General features: G+C 28.9%; 4 protein-coding genes across 13 annotated transcripts in view; 2 read left to right on the forward strand and 2 right to left on the reverse strand.

Annotated features, from left to right (window-relative positions):
• The first annotated feature begins 1962 nt into the window (after nucleotides 1–1962).
• On the forward strand, nucleotides 1963–9713 carry LOC124425490 (growth factor receptor-bound protein 2). 5 transcript variants are annotated; one of them, XM_046965878.1, is made up of 8 exons: nucleotides 2511–2635; nucleotides 3141–3513; nucleotides 3616–4032; nucleotides 5381–5478; nucleotides 5591–5710; nucleotides 5798–5963; nucleotides 6076–6249; nucleotides 6374–9713. In XM_046965878.1, the coding sequence occupies exons 3-7, from the start codon at nucleotides 3955–3957 to the stop codon at nucleotides 6247–6249; spliced, it is 636 nt and encodes a 211-aa protein (XP_046821834.1). In that variant the 5' UTR covers nucleotides 2511–2635; nucleotides 3141–3513; nucleotides 3616–3954; the 3' UTR covers nucleotides 6374–9713. The 5 variants fall into 5 exon arrangements, with proteins under 5 accessions (XP_046821836.1, XP_046821834.1, XP_046821832.1 ...); XM_046965876.1 differs by having other exon boundaries at nucleotides 2545–2796; nucleotides 2964–3513; XM_046965879.1 differs by having other exon boundaries at nucleotides 2551–2653.
• Nucleotides 9714–9778: 65 nt separating this feature from the next.
• LOC124425491 (DNA-directed RNA polymerases I, II, and III subunit RPABC1) lies at nucleotides 9779–10766 on the reverse strand. Its single transcript, XM_046965881.1, has 2 exons — nucleotides 10316–10766; nucleotides 9779–10248 (listed from the first exon to the last, which is right to left on the reverse strand). Exons 1-2 carry the CDS (start codon nucleotides 10615–10617, stop codon nucleotides 9918–9920), a joined length of 633 nt encoding a protein of 210 aa, XP_046821837.1. The 5' UTR covers nucleotides 10618–10766; the 3' UTR covers nucleotides 9779–9917.
• A 229-nt stretch (nucleotides 10767–10995) lies between these two features.
• On the forward strand, nucleotides 10996–13123 carry LOC124425488 (protein arginine N-methyltransferase 6). Of its 4 annotated transcripts, none has more exons than XM_046965873.1 (4): nucleotides 10996–11209; nucleotides 11434–11561; nucleotides 11631–11997; nucleotides 12098–13123. In XM_046965873.1, the coding sequence occupies exons 2-4, from the start codon at nucleotides 11531–11533 to the stop codon at nucleotides 12600–12602; spliced, it is 903 nt and encodes a 300-aa protein (XP_046821829.1). In that variant the 5' UTR covers nucleotides 10996–11209; nucleotides 11434–11530; the 3' UTR covers nucleotides 12603–13123. The 4 variants fall into 4 exon arrangements, with proteins under 4 accessions (XP_046821829.1, XP_046821827.1, XP_046821826.1 ...); XM_046965871.1 differs by having other exon boundaries at nucleotides 11434–11548; XM_046965870.1 differs by lacking the exon at nucleotides 10996–11209 and adding an exon at nucleotides 11216–11376 and having other exon boundaries at nucleotides 11434–11548.
• A 303-nt stretch (nucleotides 13124–13426) lies between these two features.
• LOC124425484 overlaps nucleotides 13427–21245 on the reverse strand; it is a 33561-nt gene continuing 25742 nt past the window's right edge. For all 3 annotated transcript variants that reach the window (XM_046965857.1, XM_046965858.1, XM_046965859.1), the window contains 12 exons: nucleotides 20745–20968; nucleotides 20433–20530; nucleotides 20002–20313; nucleotides 19548–19934; nucleotides 19243–19481; nucleotides 18852–19132; nucleotides 18589–18745; nucleotides 18309–18511; nucleotides 18079–18227; nucleotides 17688–17999; nucleotides 17199–17608; nucleotides 13427–17098 (listed from right to left, as the gene is read on the reverse strand). In XM_046965857.1, the coding sequence (XP_046821813.1) occupies nucleotides 16534–17098; nucleotides 17199–17608; nucleotides 17688–17999; nucleotides 18079–18227; nucleotides 18309–18511; nucleotides 18589–18745; nucleotides 18852–19132; nucleotides 19243–19481; nucleotides 19548–19934; nucleotides 20002–20313; nucleotides 20433–20530; nucleotides 20745–20968 (3337 nt within the window). In that variant the 3' untranslated portion in view covers nucleotides 13427–16533. The remainder of the gene's footprint in view (nucleotides 17099–17198; nucleotides 17609–17687; nucleotides 18000–18078; nucleotides 18228–18308; nucleotides 18512–18588; nucleotides 18746–18851; nucleotides 19133–19242; nucleotides 19482–19547; nucleotides 19935–20001; nucleotides 20314–20432; nucleotides 20531–20744; nucleotides 20969–21245) is intronic.

Below are 21245 nucleotides of genomic sequence, written 5' to 3' on the forward strand. Positions count from 1 at the left end.
TATTATCTTACAATTTATTTATTTTTCGTTAATAAAAGATTTTTCTAATTTGTTTTTCTAAATAAACAAAAGAACAATTTATAATGTTTTCCATGAAAATTTGTAAAAATAATTTTTCACATCTTCGTTAAATGTCTACTAATGAATGAAAAAAATGAACCAAAAAAATGAAAAAAAAGGAAAGAAGAAAAAAGAAAAAAGATGGAAGTATATATATAAATAGGAGTCTCGAAACAAGAATTGCAATTAATTACGGAACCCAACGAGTGTAGCTGCTATCGAATGTATGGCTGTTTTCAATTGTCAATCGCGACCTTGGATTTTCCAGACACACATATGTATATATATATATATATATATATATTCTGTGTAACTTCACAATTTTATTTCAGAATCATTATGGACAAGCGATTCTCGACGAGACGTCGTTTTCAACATAAAGACTGAATTTATTTTATATGTGTCAAAACAGTTTTACATTATTTCATTAGTATGTTAATAATTATTTTTTATAATATTTTAATAATATTCTAATAATATTTATAAGAAAATAGCATAAATTGTAAACAATTGTTTTACTGTTATTCTTTATGTGCAATCTTGAACTAATACATAATAAATTTGTGTTTGTGTGTGTGTATGCGCGCGCGTGCGATAGATAAAAATATATTATCTAATAATTCCAGATTATGTGTACAATGTACATATATATATATATATATATATATATATATATATTAATATAATATAAATATAAATATATATATATATATTACAAAACAAATAATCTAATGTATAATAATAAAAAAAAAGAATAAAGGAACTAATCAAGACAAGTCATCGATCGATATATATTATTATGGATTTGATAAAAATACAATTTGAGGTTATATAACCTAATCTAGCACCCTAAAATTTTCAAGAATGGAAAGTAACAATAGAAAACAATAACGTATGTGTGTATATGTGTATGTGTTCCGTGTAAGACATTTTAACATTTAACTTTGGCGTTCGATAGGATAAACATTGTAGAAAGGAGAAATCCTGTAAAGAAGAGCGAAGTTTTGAAAAGAGTGACTTCACTCGTTGTTCGTTCCACCCTGCTTTCACCGCGTGTTTCTGTTTACAAAACACGTGACCATTTGGCGTCTGTAATCCTAACGCGATATAATACTTTTCTTCTCGCACATTTCTATTTCACGTTTAACTTTCGCTCTTTAAAACTCACGTAGCAAATAATTAAATATCCCTTAGTGTTACATTTGTTTGAAATAATTTTTAATTTTTTGCGGAAATGTATTTCTTTATCATTACGATGTATAATATATGTATAAATATATATGTATATTTACAGAGATAGAGGGGGGAGGGAAGGAGGAGAGGAGAGAGAGAGAGAGAGAGAGAGTAATTATATACGAACGTTCAACTTCTCGTTTCTAGAACGATCTAAGAATAGTTAGAAAGAGTAGAGGAAAAGAAAGAGAGAAAGAGAGAGAGAGAATATATGGATAAGTAGGTTTACCAAACATGCATACATATATATACGTATGTATATTTAAGAGTTATGTGACACGGTATCATAGAATAGAGATTTTGTTTATATTACAAATATATGAGTTCGTTGTTGCCAAGTGATTATCGATAAACCTAACCATGATTTCATGACGAATACTTGAGTTGTTTTTACATCAGAATTGCGTACATTACTCTTTCGACATCTTTAACCATTTCTGTGGAATTAAAAAAAAAGAAAAAGACAGAAATAAATAAAGAAAAGAAAAAAAATAAAGGAATAGCGAACAGCTTTTTTATTCTTTTATAATGATTCTTTTTTTTTTATAGTATTAATATCTCTCGATCATTATATTATTAGGATTAAAAGAAGATTATTGAAGTATTAGAGAAGTGAGAGTGACTTTTTGTGCGAAATATCGCGAGAATGATCGAAAGACGACCTCTCGCGTTGGACGTAGCAAGATGGCTACCACAATAAGCGAACAAGTAAGCGAAGAAACGAACGAAGGAACGATGGAACAAACGAGCCAAACGAATGAGTCGGGTCGAATCGTGCCGAGTCGAACCGAGCAAGCAGTCGACGCATCTTCGAACGTGTGCTAAGCGCATGCGCATACCTGCGCGACGAGAAACTAGTTCGTCGAATTATTCGTAAGTTCTTATTCGTTAATTTCTAATCTTTCTTTACGCGTTTATCCTTAAATAATCTTTCGAAATTAAAGAATGAATGTTCGTGTCATGGTAATAAATATCTGAGAAATATAAAATATGAATATTTCATATTATGGAAGACATTTCCTATATAAGTTCGTCCGACGACGCTGACGACGTTAGCACTGACGACGTTGACGACGCTGTCGACGACGACGATACAACGATGACGACGACACAACGACGTGCAAGAAAGAACGTCTACTTGCATACACTTCGGCTAAGTTCGGTTTGACTCGGCAACGTCAGCATGCGCGGTAACACGATGCGCATTGATGAGCGAGAAAAAGAGAGAGAAAGAGAGAGAGAAAGAGAACAGTTGAGAGGATGAAACACAGAGAGAGCACGGATACCGGGCGAGGGAGAGTGTAACGCCTGATAAGACCGAGCGATGGTCGCTCTCGTGAGAGTGCGTGATCCAAGCAACGTACCTTTTCCATTTTGACAGTTTGTTGTAGTAACGAAGATAAAAAGAAAATAGAAGAGGATAATATCGGAGAAAGATTAAAATATCAAAATATCAAAAAATAATTTCACGAACGGATCAACACAGATCCGCCATTATACTTTGTGCTTCTTTTTTTTATTATTTTTTACTTTTTTTTTCTATGATACATAAGTTTTCTCTTTCTCTCACTCGCTCTATCTCTCCCTCTCTCTCTCTCTCTCTCTCTCTCTCTCTCTTTTTCTCTCTCTCATTTGATCGTTTCTCTTTACCCTTTCTCTCGGTTTCATAGAACGAGGATGCGAGTTGTATGTGTCGTCGTCGTAGCTTAGTTCGTCGGGTGTCATTGAACGCCGTTGAATTTGAATAGAGTGCGACGGAGACAGAGATAGAAGAAAAAGAAAAAGAAAGAAAAAGATATAGAGGGATATATATATGCATATATATATATATACGTATATACATATAGGAAATAGAAAACGAGAGCTGAAAAGAGACAGAGACAATAAATAGGAGAGGAAAAGTGGGAGGATCGCGTGTTCGAAAATTTGGAGATTAACTCGCTCCGCCACAGAAACGAAAAAAAAATTAGTGATACTGTGTATTCTCTGTGTGTGAGTGAGTGCTCTATTCGTGTGTGTGGGTGTGTGTATGTGCAAAAGAGCAACAGAGAGAGAGATTGGTGTCGCGTGTGTGCGTGCGCGTCTCTCTCTACGTACAGGTTTTTTCGTACGAGCTTATTCTATACGTGATACGCGAGCCACCTACGTGTATGCTCTTTCGGTGAAAATTTGGAAACAAGTGTAGTACGAAGAAAGTCGAAAAAAAAAAAAGAAAAGAAGGTTCGATATATTCTCGTAACACTGTTTCTGGTCTTACTCATTATCTTTTTTTTTTCTATTTTATTTTATTTTTTTTTTCTCTTTTGTTTTTTACATTCGCAGACAAAGGTGGCCGCCTTTGGTGCCGCCTCGAGGACTGGCTCTCTGTGATATAGCTCTTTCTCTGTCTTTCTATCTCTCTCTTGTTCCCCTTCTCTTTCTACTCCTCTTTTATCCTTTTTTCTCTCTCTCTCTCCTTGTTCTTTTTCTTCTCTTCGTTCCCTCACTCTCCACCCCCACCTCTTACCCCCGTCCTCATCGCTATCCGTCTAGCGCACACACACGCGTTCGACCCTCGAGGGAAGAAGTGGAAGAAAGAGAGAAGAAATAAAAGAAGAAATAAAAAAAAATAAGAAGAAGCAAAAAAGAAGAAGAAGAAGGAACAGACGAAGAAGTAGAAGAATGGAGGCGGTAGCGAAGCACGACTTTACCGCGACAGCCGAGGATGAGCTTAGCTTTCGCAGGTGTCAAGTCCTTAAGGTTCGTATTTATGAAAACAAAAAAAAAAGAAAGAAAAAATTTCTATTCCATCGTTATTGCATATTTTTGTTTTTGTTATTATCATTATTTTGTTGTTGTTGCTATTGTTGTCGCTGTTATTGTTATTATTATTGTTATCGTTGGTGGTGGCATTGTTTCGATGACGAGACCCTCTTCGAAAGTGTCGTTTCTTCGTCCTTAATGAACTAACCAACCAACCAACCAACCAATCGTCGAACGCCTGACCGTCGTCGAGCCGAATATACTCGCTTCTGATTGGCTTAAACGCAAGATGACCGATCACCGAAGATTGCTCCTAGACCATCGCGGATTTGTTTGTCGTCAAAGACGATCGGCTCGCTACGATATTTATTTGTTCATTTCTTTATTTATTTATTTTTATTTATTCTTGTTTTTTTTTTATTTACTTTCTTTTATTTTTATTTATTTTCTTTTATTTTATTTTTGTTTCCTTTGTTTACGAAATGTGTATATATGTGTATATATATATATATATATATATATATATATGTACAATCGATTACTGCCAAGCGCCGAGAATTTTTTAAAAATATTGTTTCGATTTATTTTGTATACATATTAATACGTGCGATAATTCTTTTTTTTCTCCCATTCATAACAATGTCTTATTGCTCTCTTATATTTTTTTTTCTTTTGATCAACTTTTCTTCAATCTCTTAATCGTGTTAAAAAAAAGAAAACGGAAAAAAGAAGTTTGTTATATTGAGAAAAAAAATGTATAAAATTTGAAAATTGAACATTTCTATATTTATATATAAATATTTTTGTTATTTTCCTATAATAATAATAATAATAATAATAATAATAATAATAATAATAATAATAATAATAATAATAATAATAACAACAACAATAATTTGATAGTTGGAATAAATTGTTATAATGGATTTTTGGATATAACTTTTGATCGACTATTGATTATTATCGATATTCGATAATAATATATATATATTCGATATCTGATTTGATAATATTTGATTTTAATGAATGTTATTTGATTTGATTTTTAACAAACGTCGTCATTGTCGACGTAACGCTTTTATTTATTCTCTTTCGTTGTCCTTCCTGAAGTAATAATCGATACTATGTGGCTTTATTTTACGATATTCTTCACAGCTGATATTTGCATTCGTAAAAATATTATTTCATCACGCGAAATTCAAAACTTGAACACTATAATTATTTTATGAATAAGTAAGCAATAATGAAATTATATAAAAGAAAAGATCCGATAATTTTCGATATTATTCTTACATTAATATAATCACATACGTATAAAATATAAAACAATATTTTTTTTTATTAGATTCTCAATATGGAGGATGATATGAATTGGTTCAGAGCCGAATTAGATTCCAGAGAAGGACTCATTCCAAGTAATTACATAGAAATGAAAAATCACGAGTAAGGTTTACATTTTAGATATTTTCTTTTTCTTTTTCTTTTTTTTTTTTTTTTTTTTTTTATACATCGTAGTAAATAAAAGATTTCTCCTTATTCTGTTTTGATTTTATAGTTGGTATTATGGAAGGATAACCAGAGCAGATGCTGAAAGGCTATTAATGAATAAGCATGAAGGTGCCTTTCTGATTAGAATCAGTGAAAGCTCTCCTGGTGACTTTTCGTTATCCGTAAAGTAAGCACATGTTTTGTATTCATAATAATACATTTTAAAAAATCATTAAATATTCGAGAATTTATATTGTTCGTTTTACGATGATAGATGTTCAGACGGTGTGCAACACTTTAAAGTATTAAGAGATGCTCAGGGCAAGTTCTTTCTTTGGGTCGTAAAGTTTAATAGTTTGAACGAACTGGTAGAATATCATCGTACAGCATCGGTATCACGTTCACAAGATGTCAAATTACGTGATATGATTCCTGAAGAGGTAAGAAGAATATCCATAGAAACAAAAAGAATACATAGACTTATTATTAGAGTTTTTACTTCATTGATAATGAATTATGTGTTTATATATATATATATTTTTTTTATTTCAGTGTTTAGTGCAAGCATTATATGATTTTGCTCCACAAGAACCTGGTGAATTGGAATTCAGGCGAGGAGATGTAATTACTGTTACAGATCGCACAGATCAGCATTGGTGGCATGGGGAGATTGGTAACAGAAGAGGACTATTTCCATCTACATATGTTACTCCCTATCACTCCTAGGTATTATAGAAATTTTAGCATAAAATTTAATAACTTTTTCAATGTTTTACTGATAATCATTGTACTGCATTTTACTTGTTATTTTTAAATTATAGAAAAAGAATAAATGAATCTTTTGTTTTAGGCCTGATTTAATATATACAGGTCTCAACTATTGACCGCCTTATCCCACCATCATTATATACAGGATCAGCCTCGCTGTAAAATTAATCCAGAATGTTTTGCGAGCACACCGCCTATTGAATGGACTACCAGGATATACTCTTGGTGGTCCAAATGTCGAGTATTGTAATAAATACGATCTCGACATAAAATACTATTTAGTAAGGACCTCTGACCGGTCCCATTGAGAGAAAACATTATTTCTTACATCCTTAGTAATCCATACGAGAGTGTGTAGAGTTCCTTGATGTATTACACGACAGGGTAGTGTCCACATTGTTTTTATATATCGTTGGATGGACAAGTTTTAATCTTCTCTGTGGGACTGAATATGCTGCTACCATTTGAAGTTAACATTGATAGATGTCGTATGTGTATCGTATGTCTGCGATCAAATAGAATCCATCGAATATTCATTAACCGCAAACATTTTGACTTTTTATTCAATATATAATATACCAAGTGCTCTAAGCATGCAATCATTAACTATCATATGTTAATAAAATCGTAACATCGACATATATTATAAATGAAACTTGAAATGGTCTTTAGTATTTCTTGGTAGTCCATTAAAATGGTGTTATACATCACAGATAAGCATTAGTCTTTTGCAAGCATGCTCATTGGCCATATTAAAACAATAATTATATCTCTTGCTATCTCAGATAGTAGTTTAGGAGAACTGGGATTATATAAATCTTGTATTTTTTAATACAGATCCGCTATTCGAGGAAATGGGGACCTTGGCGAGAAAAGGGCCTAGTTAAAAACAATTGCATAAAAAATTTAAAAAAAGAAAAAACTTTATATACGAACATGTATAGCGTTAAAAAAAAGCGCATCGCCTTTTGGCATTGGACAATTTTTGTTGTCTTTTTTCTATCGTCAATATTTTCGCGAATGATTAAGAGAGAAAACATTTTTTTCTTACGCTTTTATTATACGTTCGATAATACGAATATTTCAGATATATTATCTGTATCGTATACACAGACACACACAAATTCGAATAAGCTAAATATAAGCTTTTCTTCGGTATTTCTTCATAATGAAATCTTAAAAGAATTGGTGGAATCTGTTTAAAAGATATTACTAATACTGTTTCTCTCTCATCATCTATATACATAAGCAGTTAAAACGCTTAAAGAGATTTATTTTGTAATTAAACGAATCTTGTGGTATACGTAGTGAACAAAAAATAAAAAAAATAAAAAAAAAAATAAAAAATAGAAAAAATCTTTTGTTTTATTCTAGAAATTTTACTACGAGTTGGGAGAGAAAACCACACATATACAGCGATAAAGCGTATATACATATTGTATATACATTATACATGCATACACATATTGAAGATAATCGTGCGAGATTAAAATACAATTATCGTGATTGATTTATTTTTTGACAACAACTCTGTGACAAATATTGCATAAATGCAGAAATAGATAAATACAAATATTTCATATGATAAAACATTATTGCTATTTAAAAACGAAAAACAAAAAAAAGGAACGAAAACAAATATTGCTATGCACTTCATTATTCATCTAGCAAATTTAATCATATGTTGCAAAGAAAAAAGAAAAAGATGCCAAGAAGCGATACGATATTGAAGTCTGCCATGTGTTAATTTTAATCTGCACACAATATTTAAATATAAAGTTTGTAATTTTAAAAACGATTCAAGGGGAGTCTATGTACATTTCTCAAGAAAAAAAGAACAAAAAAGAAAACAAAAAATATTCTGTTTACTGATTTCAGCAATTCTTGCTTTTTTTCTGTGTAAACAATGAAAATGTTTAGTCTTATTGTGTAATTATTATTATTATTATTATTATTATTATTATTATTATTATTATTATTATTATTATATTATTAATTAATTATTATTATTACTGCGTTATGTTACATTTTATTATTAACAATATATTGCATTAATCATACCTGCATGCTTTTTTTTTACTTACGCCCATAAACCATATATGCCTATTGTATAAGCCGAAATCACATGTGCTATTTATTGTCTCACTATCTACCATTTCTATTTGTTCTTCATCGTTCATTAGTAACAGTCAAAAATTATATAAGAGAAATAAATTTTTCACAACTTTTTTAAAATAATATAATGAATATCGTAGAAAATATAGAATTAATTCCTCTTTTCTTTTTCTTTTTTCGAAACTAAAATTGTAAGTAACTTTATTATGATTTTATGCATAAAAAAAGTAAGACTGTTTAATGATTCATTTTTCGATAAGATTGTAAAATAATGAAATATATACGGACTGATAAATGTTCAACTTTCTATTCATATTTCAACACTGGGTCTTTTTTTTTTAAGTTGACTTATTTTTTACGTGCATATATATATGTGAAATAATATAGTTCCTGTGATAACTTTTTTATTTTTATTTGTCATAGGAATAACAAAAAATCTATTAAAATTTATCACTTGTTCATTTTTAATTTATAGAAACTTTTTTTGGTGTACTTTGTATCATTAAAATAAAAATTTAGTAAGGCTAATGTTATGTAAAAATTTTACGAAAATTAACGCCGATTTTTAATAGCTTTTTGTAAGATAGTTTGGCTCGTACTTAAAGATGCAATATATATCTTTTAAGTTTATTATTTATTTTTTAAACAATAAATTCGTACATATTCGTAATTAATATTAAAAAATATAAATTAGCGATTTTTAATATCAATTTATCAATAGCGCACAAAAGTATGCATCTCTCTATCTATATATTATCACTTTGCTAAGATTTGTCAAGTTTTATGCATTATTGTAGCATATTAATAAAAAAACAAAAAAAACTTGTTCGTATGCAGATAATGAATAAAGCAATATTTACATTTGCTTATGTAGTATATAAGCAATGTATTTTGACTCACATGTACAAGCTGTTTAAATAAATCTGGAATTGAGTTGTCTCTTGACAACAGTGTACCATGATACTTTGGACCAAGAAATAATATAACAAAGAAATGTATTCAAGGTGAACATTTGCATAAGAAGTTTAGCTAATTGTGCCAATTCCTTAATATTTATTATTTATGAAATAATGAGAAATATTTTCAATTTTCTGCTTTTTCATCCATGTACGATTTTTTTAATGAGTAAGACCACAAAGTGGATTTAGAATGGAAAATTGTATTATATCTAATGCATTTAATTATTGCACTTGGCACAACATTAGTAATTATTTACTGCCTGATATACAATTAATGTTTACTACCAAACACATATTATGTAATAACACATGATAATTGTAGTACAATAAAGCATTCTCAGAAAGTAACATGATATTATTTCATAAAATTCTATATTTATCAATGTTATTATGGGTATGATTGATGTTTGCGATTAATGTTTTGTATTAAATTTAATCTTTAAAAATTATTTTTAATTACAAAAATATTGTACAGTTCGCAGTTAGAATTTCTTCAATCATTATAGATCAAAATAACATGAAATAGACATTATATGTTGCTTGTATTATCAATCAACATACAAGTCTGTAAGAGATATATCTTCCTGCAGTTTCAGAAGGTCTAATAATTTTGACTACTTGTCCTCTTTTCAGACCAAAATAACGAGCCACTGGATCACCAGCTTGTATACGCATTAATTGATTTTCTTTAAGCTTATATCTAGTAAGTAACTCTTCTTTTTCGTCTGGAGTTAATACTATATGTTCAGGTACAAGTTCGTGTTCTGTGATATTTATCAACAACTCAGATTCCAAAAATTGTTCTAAAATATACTTAGGTGCCATATCTACTAAAGATTGTTTAGCAGACGGTGTCATACCTTGTTGTACGACAATGATTGCTCTGGAAAAGAAACAATGAAATATAATTTAATATAATCTTCATATAAAAATCTTTCCAAGAAACATACCTATGAATTTTTTCTTCCTGCATACGCTGACAATAAGTTTTTATAGTTTTGATACCTATTTTGGGTTCATCGGGAAAAAAGACAAAAAGTTGATCCGTAGGATCATCATTGTGTGCAACTAATACAATAAGATCGCTACGTGCTGGTCTTTTTTCACTCGGTTTATCGCCAAATTGTTCTTTAAATTGTTCTAAAGTCTGATCCAATTCATCCTGTGTCACGAGATAACCTCTATCATGACACAACTGCATCACTGTTTTACGAATTCGCCACAATTTATAAGTTTCTGCTTCATCATCCATTTCGTAATATATACAAATAAATACAATTAAATTTTTAATAAAGAATTGAATTCAAATTCTAATTATTTCACTTTGTTTTCTTCTTTGAAATTATAGTACTTATGGCTGTTCACCATCTTCTGGCCATGGCATATGTGACTCCAGCGATAGGTGTGGACAAAATGTGAACTACAAGCGTAATAAGCAAATACTGTCCCCCACTATGCATCTAGTGCAACAGTGTTTAAGTTTCTGTAAATTATACAATCTTTTGTTGTTGTTGTATATAAAAATTTAGTAAAAATAGTAGATTAAATAGATAGATTAATTGAAAAATGTTTGTTAATTGTACAAACTTTATATTTTTTGTTCTTAGCTAAAGTACATTTAAATAGCCATTTAATAGAATTTTTCAATTAAATCGTTAAATTTTCATCTCAAAAATGAGACTGTTCATAAAAATCGGAAAAGTATTACGTCTGTATGTTGGTGTAAACCATTATAAAACTAAGGTTGAACAACCTTAATCTTAGCGACAAATTCAAACTAATAATATTTCAATATGACTACGTCGGTTCAGTAGATCACTACATTATCGATAGAGTTTTTAAAAGTAAGAACTACATATTTTTACGTTATTGATCTAAAATTGACTTAGCTTTCCGCTATTTTTTTTTTTTTAGTTTCGTCAAATTTTTAATAGAATAAATATTTTTTTATTGTTGTGTGCTGTAATAATTCGACATGGATCAATATTTTAAAAGTTACGAGGAATTGGATGTAAGAGATAGGTTATACATAGCATTTACATGATTATATATAATAATTTAATTTTAGGTGCATCGTTTAATGCTTAATGATACGTCCAGAACTTTAGCATATAAGAATGCTATACTTAATTATGCAGACAAATTCAAAGACAAAATAGTTATTGATGTTGGTGCTGGGACAGGTGTTACAAGACCGTAAAATATAAATTCTATATATAAAATCATATGAAATTTTGATCTTTTTAAACGGATATGTGTTTTTAGGTATATTGTCTATTTTCTGTGCTCAGGCTGGTGCAAAAACAGTATATGCAGTAGAAGCCAGCGAATTGGCTAAATTGTCCGAGGAAGTAATTATCGAAAATAATTTGGAAAATGTAATTAAAGTGATCCATAGTAAGATTGAAGATCTTGATCCAAATGTTATTCAAAAAGCAGATATAATAGTCTCAGAATGGATGGGATTTTATTTAGTACACGAAGGAATGTTAGAATCTTTATTATTTGCAAGAGATAATTTCTTACGCAAAGGAGGAATCTTATTTCCGTCGATAGCTAAATTGTATGCTTCTCCGTGTCAATTATCATCAATGTTCCAATTTTGGGACAACGTTTTTGGAGTCAGTATGAAGTAATTATAATTTTAATAATAATTTTTATAATATTAATGATTTTGGTTTGTTTATATAAATTCTATTTCAATTAAATTCTATTGTCTTATTTTTACTTAGATGTATAGGAAAACACTATCGAGAGACTAAATCAACGAAACCAGAAATAGTATCAATAAATCAGGATGATATTTTAGCGGATAGTAAATTAATAGCATGGTTAGACTTGCAAAGCATTATTTTATCAGAAATAAATACTTTGGGAAATGAAGAATATGTATCCATTTGTAATAAGGAAGGAATATTACAAGGAATTTGTATCTGGTTCTCAGTTGAATTTCCAGACGGTTCAGAATTATCTACAGGACCGTTAGATAAATCAACACATTGGAAGCAAACTGTAATTGTATTGCCTATGGATGTAAAAGTAGAAAAAAATGAACCCGTGGCATTTAATTTAGAATTAACAAAGGACACCTCAAAAGAAAGAGAATATAACATAAAATTAATATTGTTAGATGCTGCTGAAGTTGAACACGAAATTCCATGTTATTGTTATATGACTAAGTGTATTGTAACAAGAAAATATTTAGAAGAACAATCAAATGGTATCATAAAAGGCTGAAATTGTTTGCATATAAGATGATTATGCAAGTCCTATTATAAAAGTCTTTTTTTATTACTTATATTGCTAATATAACATAATATTATATAAATATACAATATGTATTAATTGTAAATAAATGAAAATGAATAGATAGAACAATATATACGACAATGTAACTAAAATGTGTATATTGGAAAGTATATATGTATATATACATATAATATATATTTATATGTATGTTTTTATTACTTTATAATAGTTTAAATAAAAAGATAAAAACATGATAACTATAAATATAATTAACAATAATGTATACAAAAGGAATAATACTTTACACAATGTAAATATATTTTACGTATATGATTTTATAATTTTTTTACAATTTTATATTGTAATACCAATATTAAGACCATCAGTTAAATGGTTGGATAAATAACTTATGTCATATATGTCACGATCTTACGATCTGAATTAATTTTGTATGTACTGAGTACATACGTATACGGATTTTTTTTTCCTTATGCAAGTATACGTTTTTGGAAGAAATTAAGAAAATAATCTCATTGTATATCAATTGATATACATTCTTCATCTTTATCATTTATTATTAATGTCATTTAAACTGTAAAAGCATTTTTTCTATAATTTTATTTATATAATATAAAGAACTAAAAATAAATATATATAAAATAATAAAGATTTATCAGATTAGGATACAACATTTTTTTTAAGATATAAGAAAATAATGCATATTTGTTTCACTTATTTGGAGTTTGATTAATTTGCTACAATCCACTACAATCTGCTGAGTACGTACAATCCATTTGAATCATTTTCTACAGCTTTCTTGCTTATATTATTTTCATTAATATGTTCATAGATTCTGCATTGCATTAGCACGACAGAATGGTAATGGTTGTTTTACTTTGCACTTACTTGCATACTAATGTCATAAGAAATGAAAAATAAAAATTGTGTATGCAAGTATCAAATAAATTTAATAATAAAATTTGTAAGCTGATTAACTTCTTACCAAAGGTAAGATGATATTGAAGAATAAATTTGTTGTCTTACATTTAGCACTAAAGTCATTTCTATTATATTTCTATTACCAGTTTGAAAACTTCTACAGAGTATACAATATTATGCACGCATCATAATTTGATATTTATGTATTTATACATGAAATTTATTCTATAATATCATTCAAGGAGTATTTGGACTTATGAAGTAAAATTCTATTCGTGCAAAGTGTTTGGACACATCTATATTAAATGCAATTTAATCAGAAAGACTATTCAATGTTAAATAAAAAATTATTGGCATTTTATCATTGCATGTATATTGATATTAGTATCTGTATTCCATCGAGCTATTATTTTTAATATATTGTAAACAATTTTTTTTTATCTGATTTTAGTAAATCTTTTTTTGTACATAATACTTTCAAAATTATATTGATATCAAGCACATATCTGAATGAATGCATAATGACATTAAGCAACTGTACAGATATCAATATTTACGATACCGAATAAGATCTTAGTATCTAGTTTCGTTGAATTAATTTTTATACAAAATAGTATATATAAAAATAATGAAAGATGAAGATAAAATATATTCGGACAATTTTTCAATCAATTTATTATTTTAAAGAAATTTGCATAATTATATATTACGATAAAATAAATATTTTGAAATAAATTATGAAGAGATATCGAAATAAGAGTTTAAAAAAAAATATCCATCTCGGAAAAAAAAGTATAATAAATTATTTCGATTAAAACTAACAACCGCAATCTTTTCGAGCATCATTTTGTATTTTATAGCACATTGATAATAAACATTGATATTACTAAAATCAACGCGTGATAATAATTCATTAAATTTTTTTAGTTTTGGATGGATTATTAAGGAATACTTTTCGTGAATTATTTATTTCATATAAGTAGAATTTTCTTAATGAAAAATCTAAAACTATTTGTAGTTTTGTAACAAATAAGACTTCCAAAAAGGCAGTTATATGGTAATTATTAATGATTTCATATTTTTAATATTTATATTTAAAGATCTCTTATGACCTTACATTCAGAATAGGACAATCAAATTTTATATCTAAATTATATTAGCTAAACGTATTTTTCTTTTTTTTTTGTATCTTTTTAATATCAAGAGTAAGTTGGATTAAACATGACAAAAAACTGAATTGATGAGAAATTATTTTAAGGCTCTGTTTGTATAATATAAGATAATTTTTTTTTCATGTATTAATATTCAAAATTTGTCTATTCTTTTACAAATATTAATAATATATATATTGTTCAAAGAATTTAAAACTTGTATACACTTTATATTTTCAAGTGGGCAGCATATTTATCTAGAAATTTTACATTCTGGTAATTATTTATTTCATGCTCACATTTTTTCTTTTGTCCTTTATTTTATTTATTTATTCTTTTTAACCAAGATTTATTTTATTTTTTGATCTACTTAAAAATACTGTGATTTCAATAGCTCGATAAACACAGCTTATGTAATGTTACATATTAATAAAGTGAATACTTATTTTATTTGCCTGTTGATTTTGTAATAATTAGCAATATTTTTAATACTTTTTTTTATGTATTTTAAACGAAAATTCAATGAAAGAAAGGCACCAATAAAAAATTTTATCGATAAAATGACAATAGTTTGATATATTGTTGACATTTTAAAAAATTCCATTCATAAGTACATAGTGTATACAAATATATATATATATATATATATATATATATATCGAATCATTATTTTTATATATTTTTTGAGAATAAGCAAGTTTAATGGAATGACTTATAAAGTGAGATTATGTCAAAATCAATAGAACAACTATTAAAAGTAAGTATATTATGTTCATAAGAGCACACTTTCACATATTTAATAGAATTCATTCTAATATAGAGTAAATAACAAGAAAATACATATGGTGAACTATGTATGTTAACGAGTTCATTTATACAATTGTCTATCTATATACAATATGTAAATACGAGAGAGTTATTTTTTTCTAAATATAATTTCAAGTTAAATTTTCATTGATAATTCAATTTAACATATTCGAACGGTGTGAACATTTTTTTTTATTTTGTTCACTACTTGTGTTTGTTATTATTACGAATCTATAATGGCATCCCAGACTTTGCAATGAGGTTTAAATATCTACCACTCTGCTGACTATTAGAAATGTTTAACTTGAAGATAAGATAAAGATACACTATTATATAAAGATATTCTATAAAATCATTAAATATATTATAATACATTTTTATATACGTTTAGAATGTATTATTAGGCATAGAGAATACATTATAGCATATAAGCTTTAATGTTATCAATTATTTTTCAACAATTACTTGTCGAAATAAATATACAGAAAAGTAAATAGTAATGAAGAAAAAAAATTGAAGAAGATAATATGGTGCAGAAATATTCTTATATTGTTGATTGGTGTTTATATTGTTTTATATAGGCTAACCATTGATAATTATATAATTTAAATATATCATTACCATCAAGTTGTCACTAACACTTTGCTTTTATTTGATTTTTATCATTTTATTAATCAATGCATTGAATTTTATTGAGAAGTTGTTATAATCGTGTATATTGTTCGTGCATACTCATAAATCATTTTTTAATATATATATATTAATATATATATATATATATATATATATATTATATTCGTAGTCAGAATAAGAATATGTGAAGAAAACTCATAATAAAATTGATTTCTAGAGTTATGGTGGCAGATCAACAGTCATTCTAATTATTTTGCTTGTCATTGATATAATCTACAGAAATATTAGGCAAAATTGATAAATTTAAAATTCACATCTTCCTAGTTTTTCAAAGAATGAAAAGTTTTTAAGTCGCAAATACATTACCTGATACAATTAAGAGATGTACGTTACACAGTTGTTCCATATGTACTAAACATTACTCTGGTTGTGTCCGTATCCAAAGTAACATCTTCCGGGGAAGCTAAATCGACTTTAATGGATCCAGAATTATTTCTTCTTCTTGTCACACCGCCACCCCAATTTGAAAGAGTCCAATGATAATTTTCACCCTCCTTATCGTTATTTGCAGTCTCTTGAGTTTCATCATTGTCTTTATCCAAACCTGTCTCAATAGAGACAGAAGATTGTGATGCAACGGAATCAAAACTAGAATCTCCTCCACCTCTGTAACGACTCACACATTCCGTAGCCATTTCACCCGGTGATTCTTCAATAGCTCGTAAAATATTTTGACAGAGCTCTGAATCTAATGGAATTGGATCTTCAGAATCACGATTATGAATGGTAATAGCTATATGTGCCGGATGTGGAATAGGAAGTGGAATTACTAATTTCTCAGCACTATATGGTCGAAGCTGACGTTTCCATGGTTGCCATCGTCCATCTACACTACCATTTGCTGAAACTGTACGCCTTCTTACTTTAGTAGATGTTAATAAACCGTTAGTGTCGCTAAAAAAAAAAATGAAAATTTTTTTTATATATACTTTCTTCATTTCTCTTTCCATTGTGTATTATATAGCTATCATTATAACATTTTAGTGTATCATACCATCGTTTATCAGATTTCTTGCTATTACTGGCTTGCTTAGCTCGTGGATTAAATGCTGAAACTTCCAGATACGGGCTATGTACTTGGATATTTCCACGTGGTGCATACACTGCACCCAATAAATCAGGCCCGTTAATACCACCTAACTCTGTACTATGAACCATATCTGTGTATCGTGACAAATCAACACCCGGATGTGGTTCTAATCTGAATTTTGTATCTGAGTCATCGAGGGGTTGAAGAAAATCCAAACTAAATATATCGGCGTACATAAGCCCTGCTAAACCTGCCCAATCACCAACACCCAATCCTTTATTTTCCCAAAAGTCCTCTTCGTTTCCCGGTAGACGGGCAAAAACGTGTAATGGATAAAGTCTTTCTAACATCAGTGCACCTTGTTGTATAACTACCTATATTATCATTAATGGTCAAATCATCAGTCACAAGTATTATAATAATATTTTATAATAATATCAAAATATAAGGCACCTTCAAATCAAACGTTGTAAGTTTTATCTTGCTTCTTACGGCCACACCGAGTCCAGTTTGTAAGTTTTTCCTTCGTCGTTCTAATTTTTCATGCAGAACAGCGATAAGATCTCTAGCTTCTTTCTCAAGCGACTTGTACGGATCTCTTATTTTTGCAAGACCAGCTGCAAAAGGGCCAAAGCAGGCTTCTACGAACTGGCTAAAATCTCTTTGCGGTTGAGTTATTAATCTCTCCGTTTCTTGTTGAAAAGCTAATAATTCATCCAACTCTAATTTAGCTTCAAACGCGGCCAATGCTTGTTCAGGTCTTATCTGAGAAATATTTTTATTATAAAAATTATTTGAACGGTTCATTAATTTTCTTTTTAACTCGTTGATATTATTTTCTTACTTGATAATAATAATCCGATGCTAATCCCGGTCCTGCTATTCTTTTGACTACAAAACTGTCACTAGCAGGAATTCGTCCTCTATTTTTGATTACCAAATGAAACATGGCTGTATCCCATACTACTCTAATGCAATAACGTATTACAGCAACTATAAAAACACATTAAGTTAAAAATAAATATCGAAGTTTTCATTTAACATTTATTTCTTTGAAAAAAGTATATTTCTTACCAGTAAGTATCACAAAAGAAATAATAGGGCATACAAAGAGAGCTACAATTAAAGCTGCTATTGGTTGTAAACATCCTTGTATACCAATATTCCAAACCAATGCTTCCATTACAACTAAATAGCGATTGCGACTTGGTTCTGGACTATCTAAATCCATTATAAGTGCCATGAAAGCATGTAACGTTAAGGTAATTAAAGGCATCCTAAAAAAAAAAATAATTGTAACAATTTTTAAAATAATTGTACAATAAAAACAATTAAATGATGGGGATCAACTAACCACATAATTGCAGTGAGTGCAATAAGCAGAGATCCAAAACTTGCAAGTATACATACAACAGGAAAAACAAATAATATAACAAGCGTTCCTAAAAGGCCTTTGGCACCATAATTCCATAGCCTATTTAAATGTCTTGTCATTCCCTTGCCAATAAATCCTGTAACAATAAAAAAAGAAAAAAAAAAAAAGAAAAAGAAGAAAATCATTACAAAATAATTCTCAATAAATTATAAAAGATTAATATATACAATAAAAATATTCACCTGTATCAGGTTCTGTTTCAAAATGAGTTCGACTTTTACTGATATGCCTCCACAGTGCTACTAATCGAGAACAGAGAGTAGGCATTTGTGAAGATTTTCGTGGAAATAATGTTCCATTAACTTGGCTTAATTCTAAATCAGGAGTAAAAGGTTGCACAAGTAACAAAGCACGGATAGATACTGGACTGTACCATGGAACTGCTACTCCCAAGAGAAACATCGCATTCCAAGTCCAACACCATGTTCTTGCTATGTAATTTATCCAACGCCACATCGGCCACCTTCGTGTAAGGTAATAATGTGGATTAATGAAATCTAATGCATATTTTATAATTCTAAACTTTACGAACATGTCACGTTTCTTTCTTTTTTTTTTTTTTTCGAGACTTACCTAGTTGTCGTTGTACGTACAATTTCTCTTTCAACTAAGAAAACAGGTTGACTTGGATCTGCGCGTGGTGTTGTAATGGATGTTGGTGTATTGCTTAATACTGTTGGAATGATTTCAGATTGACCTTGAAAATTTCGTCTTATTATCCAATTTTTTGGAAGCCATATTTGTGTCGGCCATTGGAAGCTCCTTGTCGGTGTTTTAACTTTGCGTAATTCTTTTAGTAAAACTGGTTCTCTCTAAAACCAATTGTAAAATTATTATATTGAAATTGTATAAAAAAAAAAAAAATTATGTTTTGGTACCTCTTTCATAAAAACTAAATCACGATTGAGAAAGTAACAAGTTTGTTGTAAATTTTGATGACTGCACAATGTAAGACCTTCTTCGTGCGCACACCATTCGCATTCCTCTATAAAATTGTCTTCAGCTTCTCTCATACGATCTCGCATCCACGGTTGTATTCGTGATAAAACCGGATGTTCTAGTTCAATACGACGTCTTAAAGACTCCTTCGTTTGCAACAACTTTCGTTGTACATTTTCAATCGCTCTGTGCATCAATACAACCGATTGTGCTTGTTGAACTAGAAGTTGTGCAATACCTTCACCGAGTCCAAGTATATCCGGATGCGACAAGATGTTGGTATATACTCTTTGTAAATATTCCCTCATTACCGCTTCATTAACTTCCTAAAAGAAAAAAAAATATTTTTAGTGAAAGGGATGATATGAAAACAATAAATAGAATTATACATACTCTTTCTATTTCCTCGTCTGGCTTTTTCTGTGCTCTTAATTCTGATATCAGTCTTTCCCTAAAATGAAGAAACCAGCCACGAGTTTCTCTCTCTAAAATCGAGACTAGTATTGGTAAAGCCTTTCTGATAATGTCTCTGCTAAATAATCTCAGGTCAACTGCAGCTCCACCAGGTGTACCAAACACAAAAGGAATTGGAACAGGTAATAACTGAGATGATTCACGTTCCACCTCGAATTTTTCCATTGTTGCTCGGCGCAGTTGCTTCCTCACAAATCCACAAAGTAGTTCCAATGAATCTTCATACTCTGGCTGTATATTAAAAGATATAATGAATGATATACTTTAATGATACAATATATATATACATATATATAATATATATTATATTATATATATATTATATATGTAACGAAAAAAACTTTACTTACTCTGCATACTAATTCTGCGACTAAATATCGACAACGTTCTTCTCTAATTTTGGCATCTAAATTATGTGCTTGCAGAGATGGCACACCTATTATTATATCTATAAAAATATATGCATTGCAATAATAAATCAGAATAATGAATATAATTAAACAAATTATAAATAATTTTTTAAATATATATATAAAAGTTATAAATAATTATATATATTTAATAAATAAATAAATAAATAAATATATAAATCAATGAATCAATGAATTAATGAATCAATCAATCAATCAATCAATCAATCAATCAATATATATATGTCTTACCGAGAAGACGTAAAAATCCTGTTAAGAATGCTTTAAAAGATTGCGAAACACTGAAGCAATGGGACATTAATCTAGCTTTTGCTGTTACTACAAGAAATCTAGTAGCTAAGGCAAGATCTCTGAGTAATGCTTCGCGCCTTCTGTCTCTTCCACGTTGAAGAAGAGCACTTAATCGCCATCGATGTATCTGGCCAGCAAAATTGATTGAATCCACTTCAAATTCCCTGTATAAATAATAATACATAATATAGATATTAAGATATGTAACTTGTGTATATGTGTATGTCTATGTGCAAATGTGCAAATATAATTTTTGACGTTTATAATAGAAGAAGAAGAAGAAAAAAAAGTTGAAGACAAATATTTAAAAAATTCTACACGATTAACTATACCATTAAATGTTTACAACAACGGAAATTTTGTACACAAAAACGGAAATTTTTTTTTTAATATAGAAATACTCTTCTAAGATGATTAATTTTTGTTTAATTAAAAACTTTC

This window comes from Vespa crabro, chromosome 7, assembly GCF_910589235.1.
Source record: "Vespa crabro chromosome 7, iyVesCrab1.2, whole genome shotgun sequence".
Taxonomy (NCBI): Eukaryota; Metazoa; Arthropoda; class Insecta; order Hymenoptera; family Vespidae; genus Vespa; species Vespa crabro.

Bases quoted from the DNA above. Each gene is read 5' to 3' on its own strand.
- LOC124425491 (XM_046965881.1), bottom strand. From the start codon at position 10,617: ATGGATGATGAAGCAGAAACTTATAAATTGTGGCGAATTCGTAAAACA. The intron at 10,249-10,315 runs GTATGTTTCTTG...TTTCTTTTCCAG, and splicing joins CAGGAAGAAAAAATTCATAG to AGCAATCATTGTCGTACAAC.
- LOC124425490 (XM_046965880.1), top strand. From the start codon at position 3,955: ATGGAGGCGGTAGCGAAGCACGACTTTACCGCGACAGCCGAGGATGAG. The intron at 5,711-5,797 runs GTAAGCACATGT...TTACGATGATAG, and splicing joins GACTTTTCGTTATCCGTAAA to ATGTTCAGACGGTGTGCAAC. The intron at 5,964-6,075 runs GTAAGAAGAATA...TTTTTATTTCAG, and splicing joins GTGATATGATTCCTGAAGAG to TGTTTAGTGCAAGCATTATA.
- LOC124425488 (XM_046965870.1), top strand. From the start codon at position 11,341: ATGGATCAATATTTTAAAAGTTACGAGGAATTGGAT. The intron at 11,377-11,433 runs GTAAGAGATAGG...ATTTAATTTTAG, and splicing joins AAAGTTACGAGGAATTGGAT to GTGCATCGTTTAATGCTTAA. The intron at 11,549-11,630 runs GTGTTACAAGAC...ATGTGTTTTTAG, and splicing joins TGATGTTGGTGCTGGGACAG to GTATATTGTCTATTTTCTGT.